This window comes from Falco naumanni, chromosome 12, assembly GCF_017639655.2.
Source record: "Falco naumanni isolate bFalNau1 chromosome 12, bFalNau1.pat, whole genome shotgun sequence".
NCBI lineage: Eukaryota > Metazoa > Chordata > Aves > Falconiformes > Falconidae > Falco > Falco naumanni.
This window is the reverse complement of record NC_054065.1, coordinates 9,302,030-9,323,752: the sequence shown is the minus strand read 5'-3', so window position 1 is coordinate 9,323,752 and position 21,723 is coordinate 9,302,030. Positions and strand designations below refer to the sequence as shown.

The 21,723-nt window shown below is 44.1% G+C and overlaps 1 protein-coding gene across 1 annotated transcript; it reads left to right on the top strand.

Moving 5' to 3' along the window:
* The first annotated feature begins 400 nt into the window (after positions 1 to 400).
* BFSP1 (beaded filament structural protein 1) lies at positions 401 to 20,752 on the top strand. Its single transcript, XM_040612072.1, has 8 exons — positions 401 to 1,007; positions 8,340 to 8,400; positions 11,899 to 11,994; positions 12,858 to 12,950; positions 13,672 to 13,779; positions 16,198 to 16,418; positions 17,816 to 17,901; positions 19,816 to 20,752. Exons 1-8 carry the CDS (start codon positions 637 to 639, stop codon positions 20,745 to 20,747), a joined length of 1,968 nt encoding a protein of 655 aa, XP_040468006.1. The 5' UTR covers positions 401 to 636; the 3' UTR covers positions 20,748 to 20,752.
* Positions 20,753 to 21,723: the final 971 nt, after the last annotated feature.

The following is a 21,723-nucleotide window of genomic DNA, read 5'->3' as shown; positions in this document are numbered from 1 at the left end:
TGACGTGAGAACCAAATGGCCAGATCTTTTACTTGGAACAGGAGTCATGTTGACTTATACACCATCCCATCATCCTAAACAATTGCAAAACTGTCAAATAACAAAAATCAAGTGCTGCCATCCACTCACACCAAATTCCTGGCTCAGCAGAAGGCCTCTGTACACAGCCCTGGGGACACCGCCATGAGACAAAACTCGCCCCCCCCCCCTCAACACAGCCATGAAAGGCTTTGAGCTCAGCCTCCAAAACTGCAAAGCACTTGTTTTGTTGTGTGTGGACAATGCTTTAATCTGCCGGGCAAAAGCTGGATGTTGCTCTCTTTTATTCTGGCTGCACACAATTGCAACACTCAAAAAGAAAAGCCCCTCGCCCCCCCCGATATCTGCTGCTCCTCCGAACTGCTGACGCCTGGGTGGGCAGCCCCAAGGCGGGGCCATTGGGATTTATTTAGTTCACTGCTGCAGATGATGCCTTTAGTGCCACAATCCGCCCTGGAGTCAAGTTCTAATCATCTGGGGGGGTGATTATGTTCAGTTCTTCCTCCCCAAACCCCCCAGACATAATTCAGATCCAAACTGGAGAGACAAGCAGGCACACAAGAGGGGAACCCGGCACCGCACAGCCCCCCCGAAGCCATGTACAGGAGCAGCTTCCTCCGCGAGGTGCGCAAGGAGAAGTATGAGCGGTCAGATGCCTACGATGAGCTGCGAGGCTCCCCAGAATTTGACAGTTTGGCCCAAGCCCGGGGCCTGGAGAACCTGCAGGAGCTCAATGAGCGCTTTGCCAGCTACATCAACCGGGCGCGTGTGCTGGAGCAGCGCAACACCATCCTGCGCAAGCAGCTGGAGACCTTCCAGCGCATGGACGAGCTGGTGGGCTTGGACGAAGCCTTCGCCGGGCAGATTGAGTTCAACCGTCAGCGAATGCGGGAGCTGGCATCTGACCGAGCCAAGTTGGAGCGGGAGGAGAAGGATGCTCAGCGCATGCTTGATGAGTACCGCAACAAGTAAGTCTTGCAAACAGAGGGAAGATAGCTGGTACCATTTCTAGAGTTAATCTTTGTAGTAAGGATGGGTTTGGTGTCACCGGCTGCTTTGGTGATACCTCTCTATGTGTATCAGACTTGTATCAGGGATGGCATGTAAGCCCATGGTGAAAAGCAAGGTTCCAGGACCTAGAGACATCTAGCTCCATTTCACTGTCTTACTGCTACTAGACGGGCAACTGCCTTCTCCCTTCTGTGGCAGTAGGTCCTCACCATGGTACACGCTGGGACTGCTGCTTATTAGCTTTAGAAGGATTGTGCTCTGAGCTGCAAAGAGGGATTAACACAATTAAAAACCAAACAGCTTGAAGCAAGTCTCGTGTCTGAGCAGCACAGAGTTACATGACCCCAAACATCTCCTGAAGTGTGTGAGATATCTCTGAGAAACTTATTTACAGGCATTGTGGGGCACCTGGGCCAGTCTGTGCCAACCACTACAGATACCAGATAAAAAGAGTAAATAAATTTTTTCCTGGTATGTGAAATTTGCCTAATTCCCCTCCCCTTCTTCTTTGCATCCCACTATTTCCATCTTACGTTACTAAAGCAATAGCTATAAGAACAAGTTTTCCCTAACTGCACCTCTTTAACCTCAATGGTGCCATAAATCAGAGTAGGAGCCTTGGGGGCTGAGGCATATGAATACGAGTGCCTGCAGCCATGTCTATTCCTTTCCCCTCAGGCACAGGCAGTTTTGGCCCTGTTGGTTTAATTAAATACACAATGAGACTTGGTGAGTATTGCTCGTAAAAGGGACTGCTCACAGGAGAGAAGGGTTCTGGCTCCCTGTTACGTATTGGTCAGGTTTTTCCCCCTAAATGCTCACCTGGCTAGTTCACCCAGGAAAATCTGGCAGCAGCATGGAGGCTGAAGAGGAGCTTTTGATCCTCCCCACCAAAGTGTGAAGGATGGACTCGATATAACATGCTTTTAGCTTAGAAAAACTTCTCACTGACAGTGATGGGAAGGAAAAAACTGAAATATTTTCAACAAATGCAGTTTTGGTAGAAGTGTAGCCACTCCCAGGCAACGCTTACCACACTTCATCAGAAACATTTTTGGTAAGGCAGAAAGTGAATCCTCTGGAGCGATGTCTTGTAGCTGCAGAAACATAGGTCCCTCAAGATTTCACCCCTTGTCTCCATAACAGACTTGTCTGACTTGCTCAAACCACAGGATTTTTCAGTCTGATCCTCTACTGGTTTTCCTCTGGACTAGAAAGTGTAAGACTCATAATATTTTCCTTTTCTGTCTCAAATAATTTTTCAACTGGAAAGAGCCAGAAAACAGATGTGAGATAATTGACGTTGAGGCCATCTGTGCCTTTGGGCTGTGGTCTGATGATGTATCGCTATCAGCAGCTGTACAGTCCTAAAGCACCCTCATCCTGCCCTCCCAAGCCCTGCATGCTGCTCAGCACACACCATCTGACCTGCCATGCTGCCACAGCTACTTCTGTGGCCGCCTTGAGATTTGAATCAAGAAAATCAACCAGCTAAAAAAAAAAAACCAAACCACAAAACAAAACCCATCTGCAGATCAGTTCAGCGGGCTGCCACACGAACAGCCCATGGAGGCTGTGAGCTACGGCACAGCTGTAGATATGCCAAGCCCTGATCCCTCTTTCTCATCTGATGGCAGAGAATTGCCCATCCCGGGGCACTGAGGCTTAATGCTGGAAATGGTCAGATATCCGTGATGCCCTGGCTCAGTGCCAGTGAGTAATAAGCACTTGATTAGGCAGTTTTGTGTTCCAATATTTATGAGTAGGAAATTCAGCTATGAGCCAATCCTATAATTTAGCTGTTGACTCTGATACTTGTTCAGATGGTTTTATTATGTGGTGTCCATGAGATTTTGACTAAACTCAGTACTTAAAGGTCTAGCTGCATATTAATTAACAGTATGTATAAACTGTATAGAAGCATGTAGTCCTGTGATACAGCTGGACAAAATTGCATACTCTTTGTCTGGGGTATTTCAGGCAGGTGAAGAGTCAGTGCAGTGAAACACACAACTCCCTCTTTGATTTCAAAAACTGGCAAGAAAAACATTAGAAAAACTGGCCAGAAAAAATTCCTTTGTCCTGGCTACCTTTCGATGGTTGCCTGAATCCAACTGAGCAGTTTGTGGATTAACTGCCTGTATAGTTCCCCAGCAGAAGGATTTGTGATCTGCCACGAAGATAATTTACTTTTTATTAGAGTTGCTTTACACAAGCTGTAAATAGCTGGGGAAGCATACAGGGTGTTGAAAATCCTTGGGGGGAAATGCCCAGAGAAGGCGTTGTGCTATTTGAAAGTGAGATTTAGGACCTGTTACAGGGGTAGTTAGTGATGACTTAAGAGAAAATGGATGGTGCCTTGTCATACAGTCCCAGGATGTTCAGTCAGCAATAAACAAAAGTAAAAAGGATACTTTGACTATATCCAAGCCAACATGTTGCCATTTAAAAATGAAACATACACAGAACCGCTACCACGGAAGGGCTCTGACTGACTTTTAACTGAGTTGCCTTCGGTTTACATCAAGAAGTGAATTTTGGGTATATTTTTTTTTCTCTTGGGAGCTGCTGAATCTGACCTGAAGAAAGACTTGAAAGTCTCTTCAGTGTCTGAAAAAAAATTGGTTGGGTTTTGAGCTGCAGGTGTTAAAACAAGGCCAGTGCTCTGACACCACGTGCTCTGCCTTCTCACCATGTTTCTAGCTTGCAGCTGTCCTGATAGTTATGATTTCAGCTACCTAAACTTATAAATAAAGCTCTCTAAACAAAGTATGGGAGAAATAATCTTCTGTGTTGAGGTAGGGCCTTGCCACGCTACCAAAACAAGAAGATTCCTGTGCTGACGACCTGCTTTCCTACCTGGGTTTGCACTCGGTTGGCAGCAGGCAGTGTGAGTTTCTGGCTTCCTTTTGAAACATTAAGCATCTACTTTTGGCACACTAGGACTTAAAAACCCTCTTAGAGTGGAGCATCATGTATCAATTAGTTGACGAATGTCTCTGTCCTTCACTAATGCAAAGAACTTTAGCTCTTACAACCCATTCCTTTACTCACATTAACAATTTGGGAAATATATTTATATATATAAGTAGACCTTTTAAAGCTACATTTAAACACAGTAGGGCCTGGAACTGCTGGGTCTGTACAATTAAATGCGCATGAACCGTTGAAAAGTAGATCTTACATTAAAATTTATTTTTAAACCCTCTGTAGTCACATTCATAGCTTTTCACATTAACATGAATAATTCAAATTCTGTACCAGTGGAGAATTCTTCCTCTTGAAGTTGCAAAAAAAAGCATTGCTAGGGATTGTTTGGATGCATCTCATAAAAAGGCTAATTATGCTAATTTTATTGAGCATCATTATTATAGCAACATTGCATCTGGCTGTGGGAAAGGCTTGTATTTCTCTCTCCATGATATTAGGAAAGATGCTGAAACCCAGATTTTAGTGCCCTTGACTGAACAGGATTAATTAACTTGAGAAATTAAAAGTCTTGCTAATCGATTGTTTCATTTAAAATTCATTCGCTGCTAATCTTGTGGGTTTTGCATGCAATATGATTCCTTGGAAGTCACTGAACATGGAAATTGATGCTGTGTTCTCCAAGCTGTGCCACATGGTGATGCTCTGACCTTGGAGGCCAGAGCAGAGACCCAACGCCTGTGTGAGAAAACATAAAAACAAGTAGGAAAACACAATAGATGGGGTATGGGGAGCAGTAGGGACTCCACCAGCAAAGTCATCTTCAAGCCCTGTCTGCAGGGCTTATCTCTGCACTGCTGCCCCTTCTCTGGTGATAGGGAGAGTTTTATCCTGCTGCAGGCAGGGAGGTCCAGCCTGCCCTCCACCCCCTCCTCAGACTGCCAAAATCTTGCCGTGTGGCTGTCAGCCCAGCCTCTTGATAACACAGGTAGCAATCTGTTCATAAAAGTGTGAAGCCCCCCGCGGGGCTCGTCCTACCTTTCAGGGTATAGCCCACAAGCATTGTTGCCCCGTTTGTTGTCTTTGCAGGACCAGCATTTTGCAGTTTGTGCTCTCTTTAGCACACAAATTACTGTCATCTATTGGGAAAAGGCTAGTGAAGTGCCTCAGGGAGAGCAAAAAGGAGAAAAGTAGTAGAGAAGTTTAACCTTGGCTAGCAGCAAGGCAAGAGGATTTATATATTGCTGGAAGAGTTCAGTAGGGTTCAACAGAGAGGCAGCATTTCTCATCGTATTAAAGGTGCAGGCTTGACATGAAATTATCTGGTCATTGAGCATCGCTTGGATATATTGTGACTGTTTTCTCTTGGAGCGGAGCTAGCCTTTGCACTGCAGCCGAGGCAGGGTCCAAAAAACAAGGACCTTGCCCTGGCCCCATCTTTTAAGAGTAAGCACAGCCTGTCTGTCAGCTGGGGATGGGAAAAAAGATTTACAGTGGTGCTGGAGCCATGGCTTTCTGGGTGTAGAAACAAGCCTAGCGGGTGGGCTTCCCTCCTGTATGCCCGATGCTTTCACTGGGCCAGTGCCCTGAGCTGTAGGGTGGCTCAAGGGGCTTAACAAATACCTGTAAATCTGTTCGTGCCCCCAGAGAGAGCTGCTAGATTAAGAGAGGTGAGGTGATGGGAACGTTTAAAGCTCTGATTTGCTTTCTCTGAGCCTGGCAGCCCCTGCTGTTCCATTTCTTTTCCCCTATGTGAAAAACAATTAATATCCCTTTTTTTCTAAACAGTCCAAAAACATTTGTGGCAACCCTATATCTACTTGACCAGGCGCGGAAGTGTTTTGTTGTTTTATATTTAAAAACCAAGCAAATAAACTTATGGCTCTTAAGGTCCAGGAAAGGCTGACCAGCAACCACCTAAGAAAAGCTTCACTTCTTTTCAACACATCCAGCTAATTACTTGAACAGTGAAATCAGTTTTGAAGGATAACAGGGCTGCAATTTGTCTGCCACTGCACTTACATAGATACGTTTCAGCAGGCACAGAAGCATCATGAGGTATCTCAATAATTTCTAAGAGGTCCTTAGCCCTTTTCCACTGAGCTTCCAGAGTAGGTCGAACATCACTTAAAAGCAATGCTCCTTCAAAGGATAATCACATAATACGAATGTTCTCAAGGCTGCCAGGTGGATTTATGGCTGTGTGACACAGCAGGTATTTGGGTCATTTGAGAGTGAAGGAAAATGTAGCTGAATATTTCAGTCATTGAGAGAATTTTTTGAGTGATAACCTAGCAACTAGGCAGATTTGGGCAGTTCTGAATGACATTAGGGCTGAGGTTTAGACCCTGATTATTGAATGTTTGTATATTACTAGGAGTGTAAATCTAGCCTTTTATTGTAGCTGTGTGTTTGATTTTCATAAGCTACCACAGTCTGCTTCGTTCTTGCTCAGTTATCAGAAAGAATCTGTACTAACAAAGTGTTTATTGCCAACTGCACACAAAAAGTTTGGAAGATAGAAAACTGATTGAAGGTGAGCTACTTAATGAACAACAGAAACAATGGCAGTCTTGCTTTTGAAGCTGAATGTTCATGGGTGTATCCTTGGAATTGAACCCCATGTTAATACAAATTTACAAAACGATACGGATTTTTTTTTTTTTTTTTTTGAGAATAGTACTTCAGTTGAAGAGGCCCAGCAGTCTGTAGGAGTGATGATGACATAAAATCTCATCATTTCCAATTGTTTCTTTGCTGTTTGTTGTAAGATTTGAAAACAGACCAGTGACCAACCCTGCTAATATTATGGGATTTCAAAAGAAGGGAAAGTTGGGAAACGAGAGCACCAAGTTGGGTCCATTTCTTTGTTCTGCAAAGTTCTTCCTTTGTGGTCCTGGTCAGTTCATGAGTGACCCCATCCTTTCAGCTTTCCAAGACCTGTTGACAGAGATGACAATAACATTGGCTGTTTGTCCTTCAGGAGGTAAAAAGAAAGAACTGAGGTTAACGTGACCATTATAACTTGATTCTTGATAAGTTTAGTCCAGGAACTGACAAGTTCCCTGTTAAATGGAGCAAGTCCCTTAGATGCCACCAGCATATCTGGGCTCAATCGATGATTTGAGAAGACAGACAAAGGCTTATGTTCAATTCTGAATTTCAGCCAAGGTTCATGCTTCTGTTGATGTCTATTGCTTGTACTGCAAATGAAGGACATTCACCACCGGAATTGACTTGTCACGTGCCATGAGGTTTTCTTGTAAGAAAATGACAGCTTTTTATCCCTCTGTATCTCATTTTAGGGAAAGCAAAGGGATAAACAGGAATTGACTATATTTACGTACTTCTGCACTGGCAGCAGATGGAGTTTGATGAGCTACTTGTTCAGTACTGATGGTGAAGTCTCATTGCCTTGTACTATAGGATGCTTCTGGCGGGTTGTTTTTGGTTTTTCTTTTTGATGGGGTCTCATTAAACCATATTTCCTGTTAAACATGTCATAAGTAGTTTATTTAGGGAAAAGTATAAACAACAATATTAAACAAGTAGGAAGTTGTATACTCTGCAGTTAAAAGGGTTTTCTAGAAGGCAATTCTATCTAACATACACATACAGAGTCCTAATTCTTGAAGAACATGTGCTGATTCCTGAAATCAAAGATAAATACAATATGAATCCATTGTTCACTCAGTACAGGAACATGCACATTGTGCTTTTGTGGACGTTTTATAAATGCATAAGAATACTTGGCTAAGTGCAGTCCTTTCTCAGATTCACATGTGATTTTGACCAAGCTAAAATATAAATTGCTGTTAACGAGGACACACAGATTGATCCATCAAAGCATCCTAAATATAACATTATTCATATGTAGTCAATATGTGAAGTTGCAGCCCTTGTGTTTAAGGAGTCTGTCATGAAAATGCTTATTGAACAACGTCAGGTTGAACAGAAAACCAAGTACCATGTAATGAAATGCTAATGTGCTAATGTACCAAATACTCACGTAGCAACCACTGATGCACAGCTGTCACTCTAGTCCAATGCCAATCAAATATCCTATTATTGTAAGTAGTCTGTTCTTGGGCTTTACTGTGAAAAAATGATAGAAAATGTGTGGCATTCCCTTGTCTTCTGCTACGTAAGTTGAAGGCAAGTTATTCAACTCTAGAATTACTCTCAGCATCTGGGACCAAAAAAAAAATATTAATGCTAATGCATAAATAAATCTTTTGGGCCCTTTCAAGATTCATGTTCTGCTTTAGTGTGAAGCATATATTGTGCATGATAGTGCAGACAAAAATGCAGTTTGCAGAAGGACAAACCATTGAACTTCATCTCCTTTGTTCTATTTGCAGGTATAGAAATGAACGTGAATATCAGCAGAAGCTAAAAGAAACCCTTGAACGCCTTAATAAGGTAAGCCTGGAAAAGTGGAAAAGAAAAGGTCTTTATAATTTTTTTCTTTGGGTTTCATTTACTACAGCAAGCTGCTTTGAAGCAGCAGTGGGAAATTAAAATGTCAGAGGAAGACATTTCTTGTCATTATGCACTGATGAAAAGTTCTCCTTCCCCTTCATCCCCCTCCTGAAGCCTGGTGCAAATGGCTGAGCTTCAGCCTGTGTGTATGCACTGTGTAGCGCCCTGCTCTGTACAGTCCTGATTTTGGTCACGCAGCCCACAGCCTCAGCTATGCTCAGGACTTCATGAATTTTTCAGGAAGACCAAGGGCTAGGAGGACCTACTGTGTAACACTCCTTTTCAAGCATCAGCAAATGCCTCCTGCATTCATTTTGGGATCTGCAATTGACACACATGTTGCTTCTTCCACACCCAATGTGAACTTTGAAAATTCACCCTTGCTGAAGATCTGGCACACATTTAGGTGCCTTTAATAACTCTTTTTAACTCTTAATTTTTTTTTAAAGTTGAAAGACAATTTCTCTCTGAGCAAATTAGAGTCTACACACAGAGGTAAGAAAAAGCCCATTTATTAGTCAAACCATGCAACCAATTCACATGTCTGAGTCCAAAATTAGACCAGAGAAAAAGTGTTGCTAAATATTTTCTCCGTATAAATTAAAGTATGTTTAGTACTAATATCATGGCATGAGAAAATGCTGATTGTGTCAAAGTTGTGAAGTCTGGTGTGTCTCAAAGCTCCTCAGTCCCTTGCAGGATGTGGTCATCCCTTACCAGGACAAACCTTCAGCTCGCCATTAGATTTCCAGATAAAAGAGAAGCCACAAAAAACCCCTGATATATTCCTTACACAGTAAAACACAAGGAAAGTTTATATTGAGCTGTACTTTCCTGAGTTATAACACCATGGGAAGAGAAATAATAACAAAAGAAGAAAAGATGAAAGTTTACTAACATATTTAGGAAGTTTCCAAGCCAGGTCTAAAACTGAGAAAACCTGATTCATCCTCTCTTGCCTACTAGCTTTTATCTGAGTGAAGAAAGTTGTATTATATCTTTCCTCAGTTCTACTTTTCACAGCTTGTCCTTCATCTTCTGTATTTGGGAACAGTTATGTGTGAATTAAATAGAGATTTTTTTAAAATTACTGTTTCCCTGCTACAAGTGGCAGGAGCTGTTCTGCTTGAGCACTGTCATGTAAATGATAAGGATGTTTTATATAAAAAAATAGTAGTGCATGTTAGCATTTCTGTCTCCAGTGAGCTCTAGATACCCTGCATCAGTGCTATTTTCCAAAGCGCTAGTAGGGCTCTTGGGGGCCCTGCAAGCTCTTAAAAAATACCTATGGAGGCAAATATTTTGTGAGGGGTAGCTGGAGCTGGTGGGTCCATCTTCATGGTTCCTCTCAACCAATCTGTAGCTAAAGAAAAGTTAATGGATTTGACAACCCTTGGCACAGCTGATAAGATCTCGAGCTGTGGAGGGAGCTTTTATCCCAGGCTGCCCCTGTTGCAGCAGCTTCTTGCACTGGAGCACCGAATGCTGGAGGGAATGCATCTGATTTTCTGTACGGTGTCCAAGATGTAGCCCAAAACCTGCATGTGCCGATGTAAACCCATGCCTGTTCTGACAGATGGAGAATCAGTCTGGAAAATCAGCAGACACTGGTTCTGGAGAGATCTAAGGGATTTCTCTTCCATGGTAAATGAAAATGCTGCTTCAGCACATGGATCAGTGTTCTGGAATCAGCACCTAAAGCAGAATGGTTTTTCAGAAGTTGAGTGACTAGCAAATACTGCAAAGTTCAGAAGAAAATGCGTTGGGCACTGTGCTGTTCTGATATACAGCATCGGTGAAGCTGATCTATCTGAAAGCTTCAGCATAAGGGAATAAAGGGGAAAATATTTTTCCCCTTTGGAGGAACATTTGGAAAACCCGATGCTGCTTTTGCTTATTATATGTAGAAATATTTGCTTATTGCTATTTTCTAGGGGCCTGGGGGCTTTTTCTGGCTCCCTCCCCCAGACCTCCCAACATGGCCATTATCCCACTGATCTTCCTCTCAATAGGAAGGCAGAGGAGTGCGGAAAAGCAGTGGGCATTCCTGATGACTAGCTCCGAATGTGCTGGTCTGGATGTGTCTGAATCAGCCACTGTCTCACAAAGCAGAGAGACTGCTGGAGAGCTCTCTGGCCGGGAGGCTCAGCGGCATAATGAGACAGCTAACATCTACACATTTTTGGAATAGTGCATGCTGTGCACATGCAAAAAAGGAAAATTCCCTTCTACGAGTTATATGCTGCACCCATAGATTTCAGTGGTTTATTTGCAACCTGTGATCCACTCACTGAGACATTTTTACAGCACGTAGGTAATTTTAAAGGGGGACTTTTATATCCTTGGGTTTTTTTTTTTATTTTATTTACATTTCCAGTTAAATGCAGAAATCAAGATTTTCTTGAGGAAAATTGCAAACTCGCAGAGGAATGTAGAAATTTTGTAGAGTTGCAAGGAAGATTCAGTTGACTACTTTCTCAAAAGTGGTGTTTTACAGTATTAGTTAATGATAAACCTAACCAAGAAGGTGTGCATTAAGTAGAAAAATCAAGCTGTTGTTTTCACCCTTACATATTTCTAAAATATATTGCCAAGTTCCATGGAAATTACTCTGTGTTCAAGGGTTTGTATTGAATAGCATAACGTAGGAAAAAAATCTAAATTACACTTTTGAACAGAAATGGAGATTTCACTGGATTTAAATACTGGTGCCATTCATACCTATGTACTTTGAGATCACGATTGTGAGTCATACACCTTATTCTCTGAATTAATCAGACATTATGAACTTTTGTCCTCACAAATCCCAATGTATTAGAAACTTCTGCAGCAAGGTGATTTTTCCTGGACTTGCTCATCTGTCATTTTGATTTCTAGAAATGGCTCCAAACTGATAAACATCTGTGGTACTTGAGAACATGCCAAAAGGAGTGAAAATACTTTGGACCAGCCTGGATATTTTTTTTTATTATTTTTTTTTTAAGGGCTTCTTTACTGGGGATATTAAAAAGGCATCTGGATACCTCAGGTCCTGTCATAAACACTAAAGAAATCAATGCTTTAGTCTGTTGATGTTACCTGTTTTAGATGCATGCACTGTTGCAAGCTTTTAGTGTCAAAGACTGGTATTTCATAGCATCTATTACTTGGCTCCCAGCATTCATAAAGCATATGGTAAACAAATTTTGACAGTGCCAGTGCTGAACTGTATCATAAATTACATTTGTGCAGAAGAGAAATGTGTACAGTGGGAGAACATGATGAATAAGGTGCCAGTTGTTTGTTGGTTTCATAATTCTTTTGTTTCTCCCAGTAGGCTTTAATCCTCCACGCAGGCTGCTACGCATGTACAATGACTCGCATTATGGCTAAGTGGCTGCTGTGTTTTTGGCACTCCAGGCATATGTGCTGACTGTGCCACGTGTCTCTGCATTGCAGGAAGCTGATGAAGCACTGCTGTGTAACCTGGAGCTGCAGATTGAGTCCCAGTTCCTGCAGGATGACATTAATGCCACAAAGGACAGATACAAGAAGGTAACTGGCCGAATTTGCCATCTTCTTTAGCTCTTCCTTCTAGAGACACGTGTGAAGCCTTGCCTTTCTCCTTCTCCATGGTCTGTTCAGTGGCAAATTAAAGCAAATCTTGTTTGTGTTTTGGTGGGTAAATATAGCACTATATATTTTCAGTGGGCCCAACAGCTGCAGCTGTGGAGGTCAAGCCCAACAGCTGGATGGCTGCAAGTTTCCAGATTCACTCCTTCAGTGTCCAGTGCCTACAGCTGTAGCAATCTCTTGAATTTGTTGACCTGTTACCATGACTCAACCCAGCATGCTGGTCAAGCTGTCTTGTATTTCATGCTAAGAATCTATTTCTTTCATCAGAAGGGGATACCCAGTTTTCTGGGCCAGAACGTTCCAGTTAATCAGCAGACATAATCCTGTGGCCATATTTTTACACTGCAGCCAAATTTTAACACATGCAGCCCCCTTCTCCTTCCTGGGAGAGATATGATGCTTGGGGTCAGGCCACTGTCCCATCTTTACTGCTTTTGAAAGAAGAGACTTACTTTTTTGGACCACATACAAAGGTATTTGTGGTTCTTATTTTGAAAATCTCGTGTGAAATTTGAAATCAGAGAATCTTTAATTAAGACTATGAACTATATTGTCACTTAGTCAAATGCCTGTAATGCACCCTTAGTATGATGAAACTGTTAGCACACATGCACTCAAAATTAGGTCTAAAACCACACTGCAAAACCAAGTCTGAACATGAACTGGACTTTTATATACTGAGAGAAGTAAATATCTAGGAATAAGCCCCAGAAGTGGAGCACATTAAGGGGAGTACCTTGCTATGGCATTTTCTGATGAAAATGTTTCTTTCTTCACCACAGAATCTTATGGAAATCCAGACCTATGTCAATGTTTTGCAGCAGATCATCCAGACAACACCTCGCGTGTCCCCTATAACCACTGGCATATGTGAGGTAAGTATTGCTGCTGATAAATGCTTCAAGTCAGAGACAATGTTTTCTCCTAAAGCACCCCAAGATCCTCTAACTCCCATTCCAAGGTTACATGAAAACTGCAACAACTATGAGTAAGTACACAGTATGAGTAAGTACTGAATACTGAATACAAGACAGAAAACTAACTGTAGCTTTGGAAAACTGAATTGATCAGGAGAAGAGAGATAGAGATTACGTTAGTCAGGTGCACCCCAGTGTACGTATTAGCCCCAAAAACAGCTTGTTCAAAGTTAGTTGAAGTAGTTGTGCTGCCTGTCTAAGGAACTGGCAGGGTATCTGAGTATTTACAGAGAACGTAAATCTTGTCCTGAAGGGGCGAGATGTGGTGAAAATTTGTAATCAAATAAATTGCTACAGACAAGATGAAAACTTGGTGATTTCCACCAATATGAGTTGTTATCCAAGAACATTTATTAGTTGGAAGAAGATAGGAACAGCTGTATCTATAGGGTCTAATTTCAACATAAGCTGTACTTCTACAGTCCTGCCATTTGACATCTTTTATTCTTAAAGCGCTGCCACAGGGGTTTACTTTGAGGTTCAGTATCTAACTTTTTATTTGTCTCTTGTAATTTTCTGTTTGTCTTTACAGTTTATTTCCAGTAGTGGAATTTCTTTTGGCTCTTTTTAAAAGAGTGTAACGTACTTTTCTGTACACATGTTGTTTTCTTCCAACCAGGAAAAACTGATAGCAGAGAGGAGGATCCCTGTTCTGCAGAGCCAGCTGGAGGAATACAAGAGCATCCTCTGCCAGCTACAGGCGCAGAAATACAAACTGCAGACAGAGGTACTGTCATCACTAGCCACAAACACAACCATGATGCTCATGAACTCAGCTCTTTTTATGGTCGCATGATAAAACCTGAGTGGCCTTTATCAGGGTCTTGTGAACTCAGTTGACTTGGAGTTGTGTTTTCTTTTTAGTTTTCCATGTTTTTCTTCAGCTGTTTCATTCCCGTTCTCTGAGTGGTCCAAAGGTCCAAATTGTCAGGTTTAGATGTCCAGGGAGGGCTGTAAGTATCATAGCCAAAATGAAGCTGTCTTTACTTATCGGAGTAGCTGGCGGGAGAAGGATTCCACATCGTAGCTGGATTCCTGCAGGACAGACTCAGCAGGTCACGGATGGAAAAGTCACACAGGGCCGGTCTTGCTTGTTTTCTTACTGAGCTCAGGCTGGAAATTGGCTCCACAAAAAATAATGGGGGACCTTCTGGGCTCTGCCCAGTCCTTTCCATCAGTACCACATCCAGTGCTGAGCTTGCTGTGAGAAGGACTGGACAGGCTTAGTAATCAAAACTGAAATAGGTGCCAAGCTACACTGGCAACCTGTGTTCATCCCTGTCACTGCTAAGCACTGAGTCAAGGCCTCTCCTGTGCTTAGATGCTACCCGCACCAAAACCATCTGCTTTTTGACAGTTCCTGATTTGCAGAAAATGCTGGCCAAGGCTTTGACTCACTGCTCCTGCCCATCTCCCAGCCAAACCTGCTGTAAATCAACCTTCCTTCTCCAGCCAGTGTCTCCAAGTGAGAGTGCAATGCAGGGATGAGAGTGGCAGGAGATGGAGGAGCAACTAAAGTTAGTAGAAACCAGACCTGAATAATTTTCCCATGGCAGGTCTATGTCCACACAGTTGAATGTTTCTTAGCAGATAGGGGTGGAGAATGACCACCTTATGGCCTCCAAATCTAGCTTCCTTTGTGCCTAGAGTTGTCCATCCGGGGTGAGGGGAATGATATGATAGCATAAAACACCTTTTGGTGGGATTTTGGACTCTTCTGGACAGCCATAGCAGCAGCTTTGAACTTTCTGAGCTTAACACCTTTCACTAGGGCACTTGGGGACAGTGCTCCCCCAGGTCTTTTCCTTGGTCTCTTTCTCATGTCTGATGCTCTGGTGGAAAGGACACATGCACTCTGGGAAGGGCAAGAATCAATACAGTGATAAGTGAGATAACGAATCAGTATAGAAAAAAGGGGAGAAAATCAGCCTTCTGCCGGCAGACAGAGAGAGGCGCTCTTTGGGGAATTAATCATACTGCTTCCAAAATCAAATCTTCATGTCCCATTTAGAAAGAGTTAATTAGTTCATTCATTCTCATGCCCTGAGATTAAACGAGTGTAATAACTTTATGAGTGGAGGTTGATGGCATGATTGCTTGTGACAATGAAGGCTGGATCTGATGACTGAGGTGTCCTCGAGCTCTTTTGCTTTCCTGTTTCTGGACCTGATGACTGTGCTGCTGAGATGTTATTGACCCCACCTTGTGAGCACTAAATACTAAAGAGGCCTGTGGAACTTGTTGGTCCACTTGTACAATGCAATGCAGTCAAACTAATGGCAAGGGACTTAGCTCGTAAATTTAGGCTCTGAAAAGGCTTTTGAAAATCTTGCCTGTAACATGTAGAAATAAATCAATTATTAAAGAATCCATTAGTCAGTTATTGCCCTATTAGCTTTTTGTGAGTTCACCTCTTTAAAAGCTGTTTGAAAAGGGGAAAAAAAGCCCCCAGGTGATAAAGGAACTATTATAAAAGGCTGAAAATAGCAGAAGAAAGCAAGAGCAGAATTACACCGTCAAATAACCCACCGGTAACGCCTGCCCCTTGTTTTTGCAAAGCACTTATCGCCACCTCCTGGGTGATGTGCTCTCCCATGGCTGGAGTTGAAGCCTTACTGCACAGCAGTTACTTCTACTGCTGAAGTAAAAAAGCCAAGGAATTGAATTTAAAAAGGAAGCTTTTTATTTTTAAAAAAGACCCTTCCTTAACCTTCAGTGCTTGGTCTCGGACCACAGAGAAGGAAGAACAGGTTTTGCCCAGGTGCATCTTCCTGGTTAAGAACTTTTGCTCTCCTTGTAAGACACTGCTGGCTCTGCCGAGGCCATCTCTGCTGAGCTGCAAGTCATGCAGCGAGACATCAGCCAGGCTCCTGTGTGTGGGGCAGGAGACATCACACAGCTGTTCCCTTGGTTCATGCTGATCCCATCACACTTATTGTAGAAGAGAAGCCGTGGGATAGATAAGGGAGCGGGAGGACTTACTGATTTTGAATACCCAAACAAATGCAGTGAAACGGCTGCTGTGTTTCAGCAGTGCGGCCTCACACAGGGTAATTAAAGGCAAGACATGTTTTATTACACTTGAAATATGGGGATGCTGAATGCTTCAGAGCTGCTTCTTTTACGCACCAATTTTGTTTACCAGACAACCATGCTGGAGCAAGCGATTAAAAACACCCAGGAGAGTTATGACGATGAAATTCAGCTTTACAATGAGCAGATTGAAAACCTTAGGAAGGGGATAGAGGAGGCCGAGAGAACCTTGGAGAAGTACACGACCGACTGCCGCCAGCTGGTGATCTACCAGCAGTCCCTGGAGAACGAGCTGGAACGGTACAAACGTATCATCGAGAACGAGGACAGCCGGTAAGGCTGGATTTCTGGACTCCTCCAAAGGGGCCAGTGATCTCTTTTATCTCCTTTGAAAAATGTATTTTTAAGGGCATTTGATCCACCCAAAGCTATGGCCATTTCATACCTCTCACTGGTAGCTATCCAGGGACAGGAATCTAAATAGAAGCCAAATCTGATCAAGCCTCTGCCGAGGAAAAGGTCAGAGCCATTTTGAACTTCTCTCTTCCATAAGGTCCCCTTTTCAGATACTGTCCTGGCATCAGTACGCAGAAGTCAGGAGCACATATATGAAAGCAATTTGAACGCCCTCTCCGCTGCCCGGGCGTTTGTGAAGCTGCTGCCGTACAGGCAGGTTGGTTTTGCAGGGCTCAGGCAGGGCAAATGCCCTGTAAAGCAAAACGCTCTTCACAGCAAACCCATTCTTCAGGCAAGGTGGGAGGAAAAAAAGGTAGAATATAAGAAATTTGCAGGGATTTGGGTTGTGCTTAAACCTACGGAGGAGCGCTGGCTCCCTCTAATGCCAACCATCAGCCTCACATGAGGAAGGAGCTGGGCTTTCACAGCAGGGCCTGCAGAGGCAGATGCAGCAGGGCCAGACCCCTGAGCGCCCAAACCGCTGCTCTGGCTTGTCCAGAAGATGCAGGGGAAGGACACTCACTAAGAGTCAATCATCTCACGCAGGGAACAGATGTTTTATCAATTTTCAGTATTTCATTTTGGACACCAAGTTCTAGTTAGGAGTATTTGATCAGTATTTGATATTCTCAGTGCCAAAAATCAAAACGTGCATCTCTTGCGTATCTACACAGGGTATATATCTTCCCTAAAGGCCAAAATATTCTCTCAAATTCGGGCAGAGCAGAATAGAAGGGCCACAGATACAGTAACTGGTTTGCATATGAGCCAGCCTCTCGGTTTTAATTTTTAGTCCTTAATACCACTGACTCCTCAAATACTTTCAAAGGAAGACCGCTCAGTTTTCTTCTTGCCATTCTGAAAACAAGAATACGCAGGTAACTTTGTAACGGCTACCAAAAGGCCAGCATGTACAGCGCTTGCTGACCTCTGATAGGCATGGATGGACCGTTTGCCCATCCAAAATCTTCCCATCCTTTCAAAGTGCTGTGCTAAATTACAAACCTGGTGCTATGGGTTTTAATCACTGGCGTACCTCATACTTAATGGAGCATCTCATGTCTCCTGCTGGTGGAAACCAGCCTAAGTCCTGTGAAGGTGCTGGGGCTTTGTCGATTCTCCCCAGATAAGAAACAGGCTGCCATCATTCTCTTTGAATCCACACCACAGAGAAATACATTTCTTTAGCCTCCATGGTTCATTTTGCACAATTTCACTTGCTCTTGATGGAAATGAGGGGGAGAGATCTGACTGATGTGTGTCTTCTCTGCCAGGTTAAACTCCGCTATAGCAGGAACGCCAGTCACACTCTTCACGCAGATCTATAGACCTGTCCAGCCTCCAGCTTCGAGGGGAAGAGGTAAAACTGTGACATGTCTTCCTGTCTGTCCAGAGCAGCAGCACTGTATTTTAAGATGCTTTTCCATTTGTCTTCCATATGAACGCCAGCCGTGACAGCCTGACTCCAGGCTTGCTAAGTAAATATGACAATTTCAGCTTACCTCAGCTGGCTTTGGGACAAGCTGTCAAAGGCCAAAACCACAAGCAAAAGAGCTTCTTTGCTAATTTCTGCAATTTACTACCTAGGCCAATCAATAGAGCAAAGCCAAAAGGCACCTGAAACTGTGGAAGGAGCCAGGGGTTTTGTGCTGAGTTGTTGAGAGTTGTTGGCTCACACCGCAGTCACATGCGAAGAGCAGTCAAGGCATGCTGAGCGCCGCAGGCAGGCGGAGGGTGCTTTTTTGGGCCTGTTTACATCCCGTGGCCTGGATTCCTTTGAATGGTGGTACCTCCGTGTTGTATGATTGCTAGTTAGGATTAGAATGCTTGTAAACCTGGTGACAAAGAAATGGCCAGGACTAAAGTAGCATGGCTGCTTTTAACAGAGGGGAGTTGGTTTATAGAAAGGTGCTGTAGGTGCTAACATATGGGATGACCTTAGCGTAGCTTAAACCCAAGGCTAGCTGTGCTTTTACTAATAACTGCCCTGAGAATGGAGACAAACTGTCAAATTGAGGGGGTTTTAGAGTGCAGCTGTAATTTTTCTAACAACTGCTTTGTATACCCTGGCAGAAATGGGTCCATAATGCCTGAGACCAAATCCTCAGCAGCTGTAAATAACTACTTTGTTGCAAAGTGTTGTTTTATACCTGCTGAAGATTCGGCCTGTCTCCAGCCTCACCTCTGCTTCCTACCTGCAAGGCAAACAGGGCATTTCATGTATATACCTGTGACTTGGGACAAAACAGCTTCCTTGGGGAAAGCATATTAATATCTGTCTGTCCATGTGTTTCCGTAATTCCCAGTACCAGCCTCTGTGTCTCTGCTCTAGCTGTTTGTGCCAGGGAAGCCAGCAGCCTGCCTGTGCTCCTGTGGCTGCTGCTGCTGCTCAGCTGCCGTGGGGTTTGGGACTACTGACAACCCAGGGGATCAGAAATAGCCTGTGGGCAGGACTGCCCTCTCTGGGGTCTAGAGCTCAACATTGGTGTTCCAGTGATGCGGGATGCTGCTCCTCGGCACCGTGCTGCTGGCCGGGCGGCTGCTTAGCTCTGTGGCCACTTGCCGCACCTCCTGCGTCTGCCATACCCCACGCATCACATACACCCAAGTGAGTGGGGGTGCCTGGCTTGCCCTTAGCCCCACGGTGGGGCGTCCCCCTGCTGAGCCCATCTTCAGGAGCACTGGAGGAGCTGGTGGTGACACGCACCTGGCCCGCTCGCCCAGCAACCCTGCGTTCAGCCAGGAAGTTTTTAAATAAGGCTTTTGGGTTTTGTTCCCCCCCTAAACCCTAGCAGGAGTTGTAAAAGTCAGACAAGCCATTTGCACTTAGTCCTTCTGCAAGGCCGTGCCTCTAACTTGGGGCACCTGGCTTCAACCTCTGCCGTAGGAGATGATGCTTCTTGTCTAGTTAGCAGGGCTGAACCCTGCCACGGTGCCTGGGAGGAAGGTGCTGAGCCTGGCAGCAGCAGCCGGTGCCCAACGCTTCTGCTGAGTATTAGCATGGGCCTGATAGGTCTGCCTCTCCCATGCATGGTTGCCCTGTCCTCACGCTGCGCATGACAGTGGTGACCTCAGACACCAAGCAGCCGCTTGGCCGAGGAGAGGCTGGTTAAGGTTAAGAGGAGAGGCTGGTTAAGGTGCTGACTGAAGCCGTGCTCACTGCTGCGGTGTTCAGCTCTCCGCCTGCAGCAGTGAGGGTGAAAGGCGGCTCTAGCGTTTGCAGCGACTGTGTTCAGCACTGTTTGTTGTTTGCTTTGTTCTAATTTTTCCCTAGATATCACCCAGGCCGTGCAAGACATTGCCAGTGTAAAGCCCAGACAAAAAGCTCTGACAAAGAAAATTGCCAGGAAAAAGGAGCTGATGTCTAAAGACATAACTGACGGTCTCTCGCCTGAAAGAATGTATGAAAGAACTCTGGAAGGTTTTGACCAAGATCCGCTGGAGTTTAGGCATGAAGGCTCAGTCACATGTGAATCCGGGCAGGAAGGATTAGAACTCGAAAAAGAAGCAGGCCCAGAGGACGTACCTGATGGAGCCCGCATAAGTAAAGCCTTCGATAAATTGTGTAACATTGTGAGGGAGAAAATAAGAGTCTGCAAGAGACCAGAGCCTAAACCTGATACCCATCCTAAGGGGCGTTACGTGCTGGTGACAGGGGAGGAAGGCTATGAAGAACCTTGCATCCTGGCCCCTTCCATCCCAGCTGGGGGAGGCATCACAGTTTCCACCGGCAACGGGAAGGTGATGAACGGTGGTGATGTGGAACCCATACCAGAGCTGCCAGAACCTGCTGAACCATCAGAAAAAGAGAAAGGGGCTATCTATGAAAGGAGAGAAGAGTTTGAACTCCAAGAGGAAGAGAAAGAAGATGTGCTTGAATGGGGCAAAAAAGCAAGAGGAAAAATTGAGCAAATCACAATGTATCCAGACATCTCTGAGCCTGAGACAGTTCCTTCCCCTGGTTTGGTAAGCCCAACTGAGCCAGGTGTCCTTCGAGAGGCAGAATATGACCGAGAAGATAAGCAGGGCCTTTTGTTCAGGGAAGCAGGCTTGCCTGGCTCAATGAGCTATGAGAAGGTGGAGGTGGTAGAGTCCATTGAGAAGTTTTCAGATGACAGGATTCAGACGTACGAAGAGACAGCGATGATTGTGGAGACAATGATAGAGAAGACAAGCAAGAAGAAAACAGGTGACAAAGGCTCTTAAGTGACACCCCCCCACCCCCCCCACCCCCGATAGTCAACTTGTCTGGCATAGTTATTAAATGACTGTGGTTGTTTGTGTTGTTTTTTTTTTTTTTTTTTTCCTCCTGACCGAATGATACAGTAGTGAGGTTTTTGCTGTTTGGTATGGAACAGATTGATACCGTGATGGTAATTCTGTCTGATGTAGGCTCACCTTTGGTGCAACGACCGCTAAAGTGCTCCAGGGCAACAAGTAATAGGCACATCCTATGCAACTGATTTTCATGATTAGGACAAGTTGAAAGTAATTATTATTAATTACAGAGCTACCTGGCTTTCCACAGTATCTGGAACAAATCTGCGTATTCCTCTACTGCTCCTATAGCTGCCGTACGATTCCCCATCTCTCAGACAGCTGCAAATGTTAACTTGTGACATCTGGTTCATTTAATAAAAGTTTTGCCTTCTAATGAAGATACCCACTGTGGGTTTGTGTTGCCTTTACCGTTGACTAGAAGTCTCTACTAGTAAACGTCAGCTGACTGGGTGTGCAGCGTTTTTTCCAGGGAAAGGGCTGGATGCCTGTCAACCTAGATCTTTCTCAATTTACAGTCTTTAGAGATGAGCTTGGCAGACCTTTCTTTTTGGATCAAAAGACAAACTCTATCTGAAATAAGCTCTTACTTCGTATCTTCTCAGAATAAAACTAGAAATTCCACCAAAGTGGGGAATAATTCTTATAAAAGATACTAAAGGCAATATTTGTCCTTTTCCCAACACAATTGAGGTATTTATGGATGCCAAGAAGCTTTTGAGCAGACTGCAGCCAACTCAAAAGACTGTGTGTTTTGGTATTTTCTCGTTAAGTACTTCCTCAGACCGTAGTGTTTTACAGAGTGTAATACTGCCAAGGGGCCCCGTCACCGGCAGTGCCACAGAGCTCCATGGGGTTGCTGGAACAAGCATCCTGGGGACACAAAAAGCAACACTTCTGCAAC

What these genes read in the sequence shown, in the direction of transcription:
- BFSP1 (XM_040612072.1), top strand. Translation starts at nt 637, where the DNA reads ATGTACAGGAGCAGCTTCCTCCGCGAGGTGCGCAAGGAGAAGTATGAG. An exon ending in CCCTTGAACGCCTTAATAAG is followed by an intron (nt 8,401 to 11,898) that starts GTAAGCCTGGAA and finishes TCTGCATTGCAG; the next exon opens with GAAGCTGATGAAGCACTGCT. An exon ending in ATCGAGAACGAGGACAGCCG is followed by an intron (nt 16,419 to 17,815) that starts GTAAGGCTGGAT and finishes CTTCTCTGCCAG; the next exon opens with GTTAAACTCCGCTATAGCAG.